Below are 15647 nucleotides of genomic sequence, written 5' to 3' on the forward strand. Positions count from 1 at the left end.
GTGTGTCATATATTTCATACATCCCTTTATTTAAAAAAACATTTTCAAATTAAATGACTATAGCGTAAGTAATCTGATTTTTTCTTAGCATATTGACATACTTTATGCATAGCAAAACTTTTCATTATTATAAGTAAAAAAAATGTTTTAACACCTTTTACAATATATTTTTTGACATTTATGGCAAGAATTATCTAAGTTATGCCTGAAATTAAACTCATTGTTACTTTTTCCTCATCTAGACAATCTACCTCTTTGGTGGATGGGACGGAATGCAAGATCTGAGTGACCTCTGGTCCTATCACATCCCCTCTCAAGAGTGGACCATTGCATATCTAGAAGATTACTCATGGTCAGGAGGTTGGGTGTCCTGAAATTGTTCACGGTTTCATTGTTACTTTATTTAATATAAAGAATATTGATTAATTTTATCCTTTATAGTATTTCATCCTTTATAATATTTGGAACAAGTAGCTTAATCATAATTAGTGTTATTATACATTAATTTAATGATACCTCTTGTCACATCTCTTAACAATTGTCCAAATATGAGAAGTAAATTTTGGAGCAAATTAAACTTAGAAGTTAAATAGTTAGATAAGAAATGGTCATGAGGAACCAATAACAGATAAAAGGTAGAAAGGATTGCAGATATGGCTAATGGGACTCTGCAGGGAACTCTTAGCACATCTACATTAGTATCATCTTACAGGGAGTTGATGGTGAAAGCTTTATCTCTAAAAATGGCAGCATTTTACTACTTTCATGTAGTTCATTCACATTTTTATAAGCCCTCTTGTGTTGATATGAACTGTGAGCTGCTCAGTTTAGAGAATTAAGGCAGCATGTGATTAACATGCTGCATGAAAAAAGTGCTTCATGTTACAAAAAATGTGTTTAAAGACTTCCAAATTGATTAATATCTTAAACACTATGAATGTTTGGGCTTGTAGTAAGAAGGGGAGGAGTTTAGAGATGGTTGTATTTGTTTGGGCTGACTGCATGTACAAGCTGCATGGTGACCATATTGTGATAACTCCAACTTGGATGGGCCTCTCACAGGTAGGATAAAAAGGAAGAAACATATATATTATTCTAGGTTTTCAATAGGATATTTGAAACTTAAAGATGTAAGAAGGCCATAAACGTTTGGACTATCATTTTTTTTATAATTCGATGTTCACTGCCATGTCAGTTATTAATTTTTTTTAATAGACTGTAATCAGTAACTACAATGGGAAGTGTAAATTCTTTCTTTATGGTTGGTACTAGGAAATTCCTTTTCTGATTTGATGTCACATCTTACTAAGGATTTATGGAACTTAAGTCACTCAAGAGAAGAGCTTCTCTTAAATGTGGGTCCACTGTTACAACCTGTAATGGACAATCTAGTTGCAGTGGAGACTTAGGAATATCACATTAGTTATCGACCATGACTGTACTTTTGAATAAAGTATTGAAATCTATTAGATACTGTACATACTTCCACCACTATTTCCTGTAAAGATAGGCTTACAGGAATCTCAAGCATAAGAACCTTTAGTTCACATTTGAATGGAAGTCACAGAGTCATACTGCAGTATACTATCAGGAAAAAGGCAGTGTGGCCAATAAAAGTTTTTGTATTGCATTAAATATATTAGAAAGGTAAATCAAGAATTTTAGTTGTTAGAAAAATACAGGTACTTATGGAAATTAAGTGACAAAAATTAAAATGTGAAAAAATGGAATCGATATTTATTGACATAAAATGCTATATGTATACATGACCGACTTTGGTAAGACAGATCAGTATTCTATACATGTGTATAAAAACCATGTAATATTAGATGGTAATGAATACGTATCCAGTTCCTTGACTTATAGTCTAGAACTAACCTGACAGAAAGTTGGGGATAGTCTGTTAGAGTTTTCTTTTTGCAAAACAAAATTTCTAGGATCATCTATCACCGTTCTGTGAGTAGAGATTGCTATGGAAAATTTCTATCATAACTATGTATTCGTTTAGGGTGGTCCAACTGCACGTTCCTGTCACAAAATGTGCCTGGATCCAGAGCGCCGCCAGATCTTTACCCTCGGGCGATACTTAGATTCAGCTCTCCGAGTTTCGGAAAATCTTAAAGTAAGTGACATGCTGTGCTGAAGTGTAATGGAATGAGAGTATTAGCTTTAATGTTATAGGCATAGTTTAATTTCTCGGACAAATGTTGATACTTGTGCAAAGAATGTGGAAAAAATGTATACTAATTTACTCCAGTATACCTCTGAGAGAAAAGGAAAGTGTTAACAATCTTTTTAATTCTTTTATAGAGTGATTTTTATATGTATGACATGGAGAATAACAAATGGACATTAGTTACTGAAGATACTGCATCTATGGGTGGACCAAGGCTTATATTTGACCATCAGATGGTCATGGATGTAGAGAGCCGTATCATTTACGTGTTTGGAGGGCGTGTTTTAACTCCCTCTCGTTGGGAAGGTTGTGTTGGAGGGTAAGTAGAATTTTTTTTATGCTGTGGTTTTTCTATGTAAACAAATATCATAAACTTTTTGTTAGCTAATAAAATTTTCATAAGAAATGTCATTCATCTTTGCGTTCATACCAGATAAACCATTGTCGTAAGGTGAGGTCATTACATCAGTGACAAATTAGAAAGAAAGCCAAATAGGACATTACCTTAAAACAGTGGTTTAAGGTGAGGTCGTTACATCACTGACAAATTAGAAAGAAAGCCATATAGGACATTACCTTAAGACAACAGTTTATCTGGTATGAAGATTGGCAATTCCACTAAATTAGGTTGTGATAGAATCTCACCTCAGGGGGAGCAACAACTTTATTTCTTCTATTTATCCCCATTTTGCCAACTATGACCCTGTTTTCATGACCTACAACACAATACTAATTCTGAGCCAGTAGTGGTTGTTTCCAAGTTGCTTCCGCAGTTCTAACTTTGTGGTCAGTTAATCTGGTGAATGGAGGCCTGTTATAAATCTCAGCATTAGTTTCTTATTATGCAATAATCAGTAAAGTCTCTTCAACCTGGAATAGCTACACAACCCTACACGAGTCCAAACCTATTTACAATTAGCACAATGTCTATTAAAAGTAAATACGTTGTACCATCTAAATGCAATACACACCTCATGATACCATAAACCTTGAAAAGCAGTAATGTAAGAGCCTAATTGTATGAGGAATGTAATTCTGGGCTGAAGATAGAGCAAAGTAAGTTCAGGTGCTGCTCCTACTAGGGATATATCATTTACTTGTATTGTTTATTCAGTATTACAACTACTACTTGGCTTTATTATCTTCACCCTTGTACTTAGTATTACTGGATATTTGTATCTGAAACAAAAAAAGGTTTATAGTTAAAACTATTGTCTCATATTTAACAAAAATCATTTTATTTAAACTGTATTGTATTTATTGCAGCCTGGGTGTAGACGAAATCCGTAGTGCCAGCTACACGCCAAGTGATGCAATTTTTTCAGGATTGTATTCCTACCATGTTGCCAATAATACTTGGGTGAAATTGAGGGAAGATGTTGCAGGAAACCCTATTGGACCTCAAGACATTAAGTCCCGTATTGGACATTCTATGCTTTTCCATACTGTGAGTGTGAGATGTAGATTTTGACCATTTGATTCTAACTGATAATTAAGATAATTGTTTAAGCATTTTGTACAGTGGATGTTTTCATTTATGCTACTTGAAGCTAAAGCATTTTAGATTTTAAGTATGTTGAGTATCTTAGGTTATCTTGTCCAGGAAATGTCATTTTTTTATGAAAAACTGGTTTTGTACTATATAATACTTGGAATTGCTAAAGTGCTTGAATTCATTATTTTACATGTATGTTTTTCCCTATCTTACAAATGTAGTATAAATATTCATTTCGACCATGTTATTTTTTCAGGGAAATCGTCAGCTGTATATTTTGGCAGGACAAAGGAATAAGGAATATTTAACTGACTTTTTCACCTATAATGTAGACTCAGACACCGTTACATATATTAGTGATGGAACTCGAAAAGATTCTGCATCAGTTCCTTCAGCAGGTTTCACGCAAAAAGCCACTATAGATTCTCAGTTAAATGAAATTCATGTCCTATCTGTAAGTACATCTTAAAAGTGTGCATGAAAGTGAAATGGAGTCAGAAAAATACAAAGTATTGTAGAGAAAACTGGAATTTGAGTTTTGCTCTTTCACATTTAAAAATTAAAATAAATTGATCACTGATGAATCAATTCCAAACAAAGATAACTTTTATTATTGATCTTGTGTAAAATTATGCCATTGAAGAGAAATAAGTAATGCACTGTATAATTCAGTGATTTGATAGGTAAAACTGATAATGTTCTTGATTAAATTACTTCTACATCAGGGCATATTGTAAGATTTATATTTAAAATTACCTCCGGAACCAAATGTCAGTTTTTTCAAATATTCCTCCCTTGGCATATATATCCTTAGCCTTTGCATGTTAGGGTGTACATATTAGTCATCATCAGCTTTTCCCATGAAGGAGTTATGTATAAAGTGAAATGACCCTGCTCTATCCTGCTCTTTTTCTGCCTGAACTCCAGTTAGGTCTATGTTCCATCAGTCCCCTTTATGATTTCCTGCTCCTACCTAGAGGTTTTTCCTGCTGCTTTCACATCAGTTGCTTTTCTGGCCAACTGTTCCTCACCCTTTCACACCACTTGTCTAAACTGCCTCAGTCTTTGAGATTCCAGGATTTTTGCCCCCACCTTGATACCACATCTCTTCACTTATTCCTCATTCATAATATAATGACACCACTGTATTTTGGGAATGAATCCTAACAAGTTCTCCATCTTCCGTAATGTAATAAACCATGGCATCGTAGGAACACCCAGAGAGGGAAACCAATGGATTCTCATATATCTTTGGTTCAAGGGTTAATAGGCCATTGTCTTAGAATTCATCTACTATTCGGAAATGGATAAAAGGTGGCAAACTCCTAGTCAGTTATGGAGACTTACCTCCCACCAATAAGTAAGTCTATCCTAATTTTAAGACCGAAGGTTTGTTTCGTATATGAACAAATGACAAATTTTTAACCAATTTGTATTTTTCATAACTAACAAACCTGAGGTCTTAACAAATAAAGGCCCACTTCTAATCACCCCTCTTGCAGTCTAAACTGGGTTGGAAGAGTAACTGTCGGGTCACGGGACGCCAAGGGCATTCTGGGTACTACATACCTCGTGACCTGGTATAGATGCCAATAGTCCCTAGATCTCACAAGTTTATTATTAATTCTACCAGTTTCCAGCTTGGCGCTAGTCTTATGTACAGCTATTATGAACCCTCTGTAAATATTTGCTCATCTTAATAAAGGACATTGATATTTATCAGAAGTCTAGCTGTCTCTCCATTTCATCCATTTTTCAGCCATGTACCCTCTTTCTTAATGTTCTCTTAACTCCTTCTTTAAAGTCAATTGTTTTCCAAAGGTAACAGAAATACTTTACCATTTTAAAGACCTGAGTTCTCCACTTCCCTCTTTTCTCTGCTTAATCATGTAATGCATTTCAGCCATAAAAAATCACAAATGCTTTGTAACCCTAAGGACTTTTATGCCATAATTTTTTTACATTTAGGACACAGTACAGAGTTCACTCTCACATCCTTGCAACAACCACATGTTCAGATTCCTGATTGCACTTTTTTCCTTTTGCTTCCTTCCCAGTCACCAACATTTCCACCTACTATTCTTCAGTTTCATCTATGAGCACTAGGTCATCTGCACCTGCAAAAAGCATTTTTAGGAACCTAATTTCTCACACTCCTTTGTAGGGTTTTATATAATAATTAAAAGGAACTATTTTGAGGTTATGTATTAAATAGATTGGGATTTTTATTTCTGTGTCATGTTAATACTCAGAGATACCTGTTATATTGTGCAGATTTCACTCCTAATGATATCATCAGTAAAATACAAAAAATTAATAATGTTTGTAATCAATGCTAAGTGGTAGATCATGAAAGTCTCTTATTTTTCTTTTACAATAAAAACATGAATAGCAGTGATTTATGTATCATTAGAGGAAATTTACTTTTCCAAAAAAGTTTTGTATTTAACTTACTTTAAAGTATTAACTTACAAAAAGTAAAGATGTTTCTTTCATCAGTTAAATGTATTTGAAAGTAAAGTCAGGCAGCTTATAGAATGAAAACTAAAAATGGTATAATATGATTAGAAGTACAGTTGACAATGAAAGAAAATTACATCTCAGTTCATAGTGGCAAGCCAGATATTAGGTAGGAATTTCAGACCCCCAGGAATCTCAAAGGGTAAAATAGATAATGATAGTTTCACCACAACTCTATCACTCATAAAGCCCACATTTGTGATTTGTGATGTCACAGATATTGGAGTCTTTTTGTCTAACAAACATAAGAAGAGCAATAATAGGATGCCTCATATGCCACTTGGGGCTTCAGATATCTATCAGTCACTTACCTTGCTTTTAGTTGTTTTTTGTAGCTGTTCGCAACTGAGCAAAAATCATGGTAGTGGTGCCCAAGTCAGCTGAAATCTTCATTTTCCAGTCATGGCTTACTGCAGTCAGGGCTGCACCTGTGCTAGGGAGAGTGACTGGGACAGAAACCAAGGCACTGATGGCAGATGAAACAGTGATTCAAATTGCAACTATTACTGTTGCCTTTCAGTGCCCATACATAAGGACAGCAGCAGCAATTACACAATTTCTCAGCAATAGCAACAGTAGCTGCACTGGTGCTCCATCTACACGATATGACATTGACTGGCCAGATGAATGGATCCAAGGAGTTTTTTGTATTTTTATATTGATTGAGACCATTTGGCTGAAAAATTAACAGTACCAACAATACCCATATTGAAAATCCCATAACATGTGCTCAAGACTGAGTAGTACGTACTCGTCTACTGACAGCCAGGACATGGCCTGAGACTGATAACATTCCTTTTCTAACTGGGAGGTTTGTAAGTATGGACATTATGGTGAAACTCAACCATTGGCTTTCATAGAGCATGATGTGACTCCCTCAAGAGTCAGGTTCACAACAACCACACTTTTACTGGGAGGGGCACAGTTACTGTCTGAGAAGAGGTTGCCTCAGGTTTTCTCTTCCTTGTTAGTGTTGAGGAAAACTACTCTTCCATTATCTCCAGGGAGTCTTTGAAGAGGAACAAGACAAGGTGTTCACTCTTGTTGGGATTAGTGTTGTGCTTGCAACCCCTGGTAGGAAGCTCACTACATTCTCCTGGCAGTAACACAGAAAATTCTGACATGTCTAAGGGGCAGGTTCAACTAAGTTTGCTATTTCTTGAAAAAGAGGATGAAATGAACCCAAAACGTATGACCGTGAAGGATGAAGCCTCTATCTTCTAGATACTGGGCTTGGTGAGCAGCATCTTCATACTGGATAAGCAGTAGATATGGAGGGCGTCAGCCACAGAGCCGTTAAGCGACTGAGCCAACTATTTTATATGTGCTCCTGGCCAGCATAGAGTTGGATATATTCATGGATATTTGAGAAATGAAAGCAGAAGTTTTAGCATGAGATTCGATAGATCCTTTGCAAGTGGACCACATCTTATCTGTGACTAGGGGTATGTAATAAGCAGGGGGGCTTTTTTTTTTTCTTTTTTTTTTTTTTTTTTTTTTTTTTTTTTTTTTTCACCCCCCCCCCCTCAGTTACCATCTCAGCAGTGATCAACTGGATTGAGTAAGTCTTGTATTTATGACCGTGGTTGACTAGTAGGAATGAATTCTATAAGCAGCCATATAGCCGATTTCTGAGGTCACTGGAGGACAATGCAAAGGGAAATCCCCCGTAAGGAAGAAATTATTTCGTTAATGACACTTGTGTGTTTGGAGATTCCTTCAGTCTCAAAATTTCACTAGACAACACAGTCAAAACCATTGCCAGACATTGGAGAGCTTTGACCATTGGCCTGCACCTCATCAAGTGAAGCTAATTTTGAAACTAGATCCCTGAAATGGTCATTAATGCTCCCAATTCTGTTGTCTCCACAATAGCACACTTCTTTTTCTTCAGTAAAGTAAGAAATTATATAATTAATTAAGGAAACAGGTACAGGGCTGCTCCTTGCAAATCTTAGTGTGTGACCTTGATATTGGTTTTTCAGCAAATCTTCCATCTTGCTTATCCAGGCTATCAAGGTTCAGAGTGGTTGTCCAAACCATCCAACTGAACCTTTTCCTAGTTTTAAAATCTCAACAATCCTCCAAACTGAAAATAATTTTACTTTTGGCATTTACGTCTTCAGTGCAGGTCAGCAAGTTCACTTTTCCTTATGCAGTCGCACATTCAATAGGTTTGTCTTATGCAGCTGACTTTGTGGCAAATGCCCAAACTCCTGTCATGCACGCCTGACCCCAGCATTATTTGTCATCCCTTGTCTCGCATACATTGACAGTAATAAAGATGACATTTTAGAAGTCTACATTAATGTACGTATACCTGAGAAGGACTTAGTGATTCAGTAAGTGACACCTGTAATTTTCGCTTTATAGGGAGGTCCAAGGAATGTTACTTTAGGAACACAAAGTCTTACTGTTCAAGCAAGTCATTCTTGGAGTTAGTGGTAATGTGACATGATGAGTTTTGGTTTTGTTACTATATTAATTTAAGTTTGTGGAGGTGCAAAACTACTTTTGTCAAATTTTACTGTATTGGAAGTTATTTACAAATAAAGGATCAGTTGTTCCTTGAAACTTAATAGTTGCATGCCAATTTTTATGAATGAAGAGGGACTAAAGGGAATAATTTTTCTGATCTTTCTAATTTTCTCTTCTCTTACTTATTCATAAATGACATCCTGATAACTTTCGTTTTGGGGTTACTACAGTCTGCCTCCTACATTGCAAACTGATACATAGACAAGAGCCTTGCTTTTACTACCTGAGAACTTGTCCTTATTCATAGTTACCAAAGACTAGTGTTCATTGCTTATCTTAGTTCCCAAGTGCTCTCTGATCCTGCAAGTCATGATTACCATTCTCGAACATTTGGCAGCTTGGACCTCCTTACCTAAGTGAGGCAACTGTGCTACCATCTCTCCTCTGTCTGTTAGACAAAATACTGTAGAATCTGGGATATTCGAAAACCACAAATGTTAGAATATGAGTTATGGGTTTGTAAAAATAAATTTTATGTGAAATCCTTTGTTAGACAATATATAGTATTAATATTGATATGCCTTTTATGAGTAGCTGTTCTATGTTTTTAGTATTTATTGTAGAATTTATATAACATTTATCTCCTTTATTTCCAGGGTTTAAGTAAAGACAAAGACAAAAGGGCAGAAAATGTACGAAATTCGTTTTGGGTTTATGACATAAATCAAAATAAATGGTAAGAATATAACACGAGTGCAGCATTACATTTGATGTAGACACCAAGAAGACTAATTTGAATTTTTATTTTTTCTTACAAGGATACAAATCTTTGTCTTTTATACGGACTTTACCTGCAGTTGGTGTGGTTGTTGAAGCTAGGTAACAAGATATTCAGTGGTGGGATGTTAGTGACTGGGAAGGTGTCACCCACTCACATGTCAGTAATCCAGTCACTTTGGCACCTTATTTTCTGTACAAAATTGCTCAAGTCTAGAGACTTGCCACTTCATAACCCCAGACTTGGGTTGATAGAGAAATATTATCAGTTTTAGAAGGGTTATACTTTCTTCTTCAAGGACATATATTAGAGAAGCATTATCAGTCAGGAAAGAGTCTCATTTGTGTTCTTGGGTTCTGTCTCTGCCTTAATTCTCTCTCCTTTTCAGTCTTTGGAATGCTGAAGAATGTTGTTGGGGGGAGGGGTGGGGGAGAATCTTCTCCTTAGTGTTTTCCATCAGGATTTCCCCTATATATTCTGTTCCTTAGCAGCTGTTCTTCTGTTGGTTCTTGTTAGTACTGACTTCTCATGCAAAGTCAGTACTGACAGGGACCAATTCTGAGGAAGTGATTACTTGTCTCCTTTTTTGCTGTTGTCGTTAGGAGACCCTTCCACCCTAGCCTTCTTGATAAGTTTCTTCCATACTATTTTAGGTAGAAGGAGCGATATCTCACTATCACTGAATTTTATATATCTCCTGACACCACTCAGCTACTTTGACTCAACTTCAGTCAGTTTGACCTTCCCTTGGTAGTGGCTGTCCATCCCCTAGTCTCTCCTTATTAGCATTGCTCAGCTGCCTTCTTCATAGGAAGGTTTGCGCTTCATTTTTTTCATTGCGGGATTGGATGTAAAACAACTGGAACTCTACTTCCTACTCACTTAACACTGCTGTCAGGTCACAGTGCTTACTAATCCTTTGTAAGTAAGAGACAACTAGAAGGAAAATTTGGCACCCACCCTTCTTAACATGTGTCTTTAGCAATCTATGAGGTCTCTTTGTCTCTTCTAATAAAGGGAGGACCTACCTGTTTTATATATCACAGGGTCTGGGGATGAACTTTAGGTATTTACAAGGCACATGCCAAATCTATGGCTTCCTTTCTCATTTGTATAAGAGGGCATCTGTAGGAGAGACCCCGTGGATGCTGCATTTCTTTCCTCCTGTTTGTGCCCTTTCTACCTGTACAGAGCCCAAACCATGTTCATGCTGGTTTGTTGGATGCAGGCAAGCTGCACAATCAAGCACCTATCTGAAAACTTTAGGTCTGATGATATGTTCTCTCTGTCCTTCATCAAAGAGGGAAAGAAGTGGTCAGAGGTTATAATATCTGTGGATAATGGTACTTGTACCAAATTACCAGAATTTCCTGTACTTTTATAAGAGAGACAGAATTCTTTTGAATTTTTCCTGGAACATGGTTCTTGATAGGTTAACCAACTCATGCTCTGGGCCTCTCACATTGGAGGCCAGGCTCATTCGGAGGTTACAGGAGTTTGCCTTTCTCTGCTAAATACCCTTAATTAGGAAATTTGCATTTATAAGTGGTTACAGACCATTCCTTCAGTGTCTTGCCTTTGGCACAGAGGGTATTACCTCATGTTGAAATTTATTCTGAACAGTTTCAGTCTTGTTTATCATAGATAAAACCCCCCACCTAAGCAGTGTTTCCATATATAAAAATAAAGGTATGTGTCCTAGTAAGAACAGATTGCAAATTCCTAGATATCCCACCTGTAATCGATTCCACCAATTGTCTCTGTTGGCAAAGGAGAAAATGATTGGGTTACTGACAGGTGAGTGGGTTGGTACTCTGCCACCATTAAACTACCTTGTTACCAAACTTCAATGGCTGAACCATCTGTCTCAGAAGGTTATCCATATAAAAGAAGAAAGGTTGTATTTCCAGGAACAATGTTAATTTTCTTGAATATGCAATGTTTATTCTGTTGTGAAATGTTTGCAGTAGTGAATTTGCAAACTTGTTATTACTGTATACACTAATTTGAATAGTTATCAATAAATATTTGAGAATGCAGATTTTTTGTTTTTCATATATAAAAGTTCATGAAGATTTTCTAATAAATGAAAAAGATCATTAACACTACCAACCATATGGTTATGGAATTTTTGCATAATTTTCAAGATTTAGTTATAAAAAGATAATTATACTAAACCACCAATGACATTGAAAAAATGTTTTACTCATTAATGAACCCTTAAGTGTTTGTTAATATATTTTGGGAAAACTATATCACATATTTAAGTCACATCTCTTTCCAAAGGTCTTGTATTTTCCGTAATGAACAAGCTGAAGACTCTTACTGGAGTAGGGTGCAGAACATGGAACCTTGTCCAAGATTTGCTCACCAACTAGTGTATGATGAAACGAAAAAGGTAATGATGATTTCTTGAGCTTTTAGGAGTTCATTATAACTGTTCAAACAGTTATAGATCCTCTTTATTTTAGGCATGTCTCATTCAGGTAGGCAAACCTGTTGCTGAATGTCTGTTTAGAGCAAGTGAGAGTTCATTCATCTTGCTTGTGTAAACCCATTTTGTACATGAATGTCAGATATTTACATCCAAGAAGTAAATGTATTTTTGTTATATTGCCTTGGACATATCTTTATTATATTGTATTGGATTTATTTGAACAAAACATGCAAGATCTTATGATTTATTCAGGAAATGTATGCACAAAATTTGTCTCAAATTATGAAGTAATTTTCACAGGTATTGTTGTCAAGTTTTGTAGTTGTTGATCATTAGAGTTTATTTTGATGACAATATTTGTCACCCTTGGAGATTTAATAAGATATTTTTATGGTAAGAGGAAGCTGTCACTGAAAGATATGTTTTTAGTTGCCAGTTCTTGAAATATTTTTCAGGTTTTGGTTAGAAACAGATGTTGTTATTGTGGTATTCCAGACATGTTAGGAAGCCTTTGGTTATATGTTATTGTTTTGTTTGATATTTCAGGTGCATTACCTGTTTGGAGGCAACCCAGGGAAAGCATCTCTTCCTAAGATGCGGTTAGATGACTTCTGGTCATTACGACTTTGTAGGCCTACAGCAGAGCAGCTTTTACACACCTGCATTCTGCTTATCCGAAAGCATAGGTATATATACGTACAGTTTCAACATTCATCTGTTTTAAAGATTTTGTTTCTTTTGGTAGGTCAGTTGTTGGTCACAGCCATTTTCCCTGGCCTGACAGAATTTCTTTAGGGATATTTCTAAGACTTGTTCATTGTTCATTAAAGTTAGTACAGTTGCTTAAAGCATATTTCCATGTTATTATTGTATTGTTGAATTACAGTCACTGCATGTGGGGACTGAGATATGGTATGTGGGTCAGGTATGTGCTGCCATTTCAAAGAAAATGCAAAATTTATTTTACTGAGAAATCTTTTTTATTTAAGGTTTAGCGAGCTGGCTCGTGACGATTCAGTTTCTGCCTTGAAGTACCTGCAAACGCAACTGCATAATGCAGTAGATCACTCTGATCCAGTACAAGTCCAAGAGTTCCAAGCACTTGCCTCAACGCTTTTCCAGCCACCAGAGGAACCCACTGGTTTACAAGCAGTTCATTGTGAGGAAGGAGAAAATTCAAAATTAAAGGGAAACAACCTGGGATGGCATCACAACAGTCGAACTTTGTTATTTGATAAGTTGACACAGTTTTTCCCAGAACATATGACTCAACCCAGAGGCAATCTAGTGGATCTCATACCTTATTGAATTTGGTAAAGGTATTGTCGAGTTGCTGAACTTGATCTGGATTTGAATGGCAGCTTTTTCAAGATCAGAATGAAAAAAGCCATTGAGTCCTCGTTTTTTAATATGCAATGGAATATTCCCCTTCTTACCCCCCCTCCTCTTGCTCTCTCTTTCACTCTCCCTTCTTTCAATTCAAGTGTTTACATTGAATTTACCTAACTAGCCTTGTTTTTGCTGTTTTGTTAGTTGCATAATATTGTAACTTGTATTGGAAGAGCTATTTGATAATTGCTATTGATTGGCTGTAGTTCACTGAAGTACTGTATTTGAAATAAGGCAAATTATGTGATAAGTTTCATTCACTTCTGTTGGGGCAAAACTAGTAATGAATATCACTCAGTAGTTAAAAAACGATAATGTCTTAAAATGCAAGGAATGAATTTACAATTGGCATCTGTAAAGTGACTGAACTTTGTTGCCTTTTACCTTATTCTAAAGTGCAAATGAATGTGCAGATAGAATGTGTACATCACGTCAAAAGCTTATTCTTGCATTTTTTTTTTTATAATTCACGTTTCACAGCATTAATTGGTAGGCTTTCAAAGCAAAAGCTCTGCAATAGATTAATTTCTTCCAAATTACAAGCTGTATTTTTTTTTACCAAAGATTCCACAGTATTCTATGTAAATTATGATTTATGGGAAGTCTTTCTTTTCTCCATCTTTCCCCCAACCACTTTAGTCCATGTATTTTTATATGGAAATATGGATTATCATTTTTTCCATGTTGATTACTTTTGACATTCGTCAACAATTTCTCCTTTGGTTTATTCACACTGTATGTTTATATTTTAATAAAGTTTGTTGAGTCATTCATTCTTTCATTTATTACATTAGGGTAAAGGTGTTGGATAGAGCTAAGGTGACCAGCAAAAAGACCGGAAGTTGCACTGTTATCACTACATACTGCAGAATATTAAGACCAATGTGTCACTTATCAAAATGCCTAAGGCTCCCTGGAATGGCTTGTTTTTAAACGAGTAGTCCAATCTTTCATTATGTCAGCTTATTGCAACCTGGTCTCATCATGTAAACAGAAAATACAGCAAGCTGGAGAGAAGCACACAATAGACTCGCTGCTAATTTTGTATGCCAAATATACAGAAAGGTGGCACCAAAACAGTGGTCTGAACATTCAAGGAATACAAACCTTTGTGTTTCATAGGTGAAGTTATCCTGATGCACTAGGTAACTCCATTTATGAAAAGCTATGGTTTGTATACCTAGAAAAAAGACAAATTACTTTAAAGTTTGGTATATTATTCATGTTCACCTTATGGGTAAACTGATGCAAGAAAGATTTGTCTCTCAAATTTTGATATCTCAAAGTGCTAATTAGAACTGAAAAGTAAATTTAACTGTTAAAAGATGATAAGAGTTATATCCAAGTGCCCCAATATTCTTACCAGTAGCTTTTATCTTCAGATTACATATACCTATTTCTGAAGCCAAACAACTGCCCCTTGTTTGCTTATTTTAATCATATCAAGAAGTTTTATGTTCTCACTTTATAGCTTTTATTACAGTAAATTAAGGGCTTTCTACTACGAAGACTAATAAACATAATTCAAACTTATGAAATGAAATTAAATAATAAGAATGCTAAAGGCAGACTGAATAAATCTGTGGGGAAGTGGGCAAATGTTGGTAAGGAAAACAAAGGAGTATGTATGACAGGGGGTAGAGAGTGCTCTTGCAGTTTTAATCTTGCAACCTTACTCGCATGTCGGGCAGACAAAGTTAAGAGACTGCTCTCAACAAATTAGCTTTTTCATCATAAATGTTCACCGATAGCTTCTCTATGAGGAACTAAAAGGAAGAAGAGGTAAAAAGTGGTGCTTGGGTCAAGGGGGAGAATATTGACTAAAAGTTCATTTAGTGCGTACTATATGTAATTCAGTTTTTGAATGAAGAAAAAAGACCAAATAATTGAAGACTACTTAAAGTGAAAGGGGTAGACTTAGGAATGGTCTATATATGAGGTAAATGATAGACTCCACCTAAGACAGGTAACCTGGCAAGGTGTGTATAGGGTAGTTGACATTGTACATATTGAAAGTGTGTAGCAGAGAATGAAATTTGAAGATACTTCTCTGTTAGCCTTTGTTGATTATAAGAAGGCATTTGTCTGTGTCCACAGACCGATATTATTAAGAGTGGTCTTGTGTTAGCATCGTATTCCCTTTACATATTTAAAGCTAAACGAAATTATCCACGTACAAAGTCGATGGAAAATTTATCTTGACGGAAGATTGCGAAGTGAAATTGCAACAATTAGTGGGGTACTTCATGGTTATGTTATGGCACCTTTCATATTTGCCCTTTTCACGTTTTTTATAATGAAAAAAGTGGTTCACATAAAGAGATATAAAAGGTTGGATGAGCAAAATGATGTCCAAGCAAAAATAAACTAGATA

The 15647-nt window shown here is 35.7% G+C and overlaps 1 protein-coding gene across 2 annotated transcripts in view; it reads left to right on the forward strand.

Annotated features, from left to right (window-relative positions):
* The window catches only part of LOC135215213 (muskelin-like), a 62830-nt gene extending 48788 nt beyond the window's left edge, over nucleotides 1-14042 (forward strand). For both annotated transcript variants that reach the window (XM_064249714.1, XM_064249715.1), the window contains 8 exons: nucleotides 2009-2122; nucleotides 2311-2495; nucleotides 3443-3623; nucleotides 3928-4125; nucleotides 9326-9405; nucleotides 11734-11845; nucleotides 12431-12570; nucleotides 12874-14042. In XM_064249714.1, coding sequence (XP_064105784.1) covers nucleotides 2009-2122; nucleotides 2311-2495; nucleotides 3443-3623; nucleotides 3928-4125; nucleotides 9326-9405; nucleotides 11734-11845; nucleotides 12431-12570; nucleotides 12874-13192 — 1329 coding nt within the window. In that variant the 3' untranslated portion in view covers nucleotides 13193-14042. The remainder of the gene's footprint in view (nucleotides 1-2008; nucleotides 2123-2310; nucleotides 2496-3442; nucleotides 3624-3927; nucleotides 4126-9325; nucleotides 9406-11733; nucleotides 11846-12430; nucleotides 12571-12873) is intronic.
* Nucleotides 14043-15647: the final 1605 nt, after the last annotated feature.

The sequence above is a fragment of the Macrobrachium nipponense genome, chromosome 5 (genome assembly GCF_015104395.2).
Source record: "Macrobrachium nipponense isolate FS-2020 chromosome 5, ASM1510439v2, whole genome shotgun sequence".
NCBI lineage: Eukaryota > Metazoa > Arthropoda > Malacostraca > Decapoda > Palaemonidae > Macrobrachium > Macrobrachium nipponense.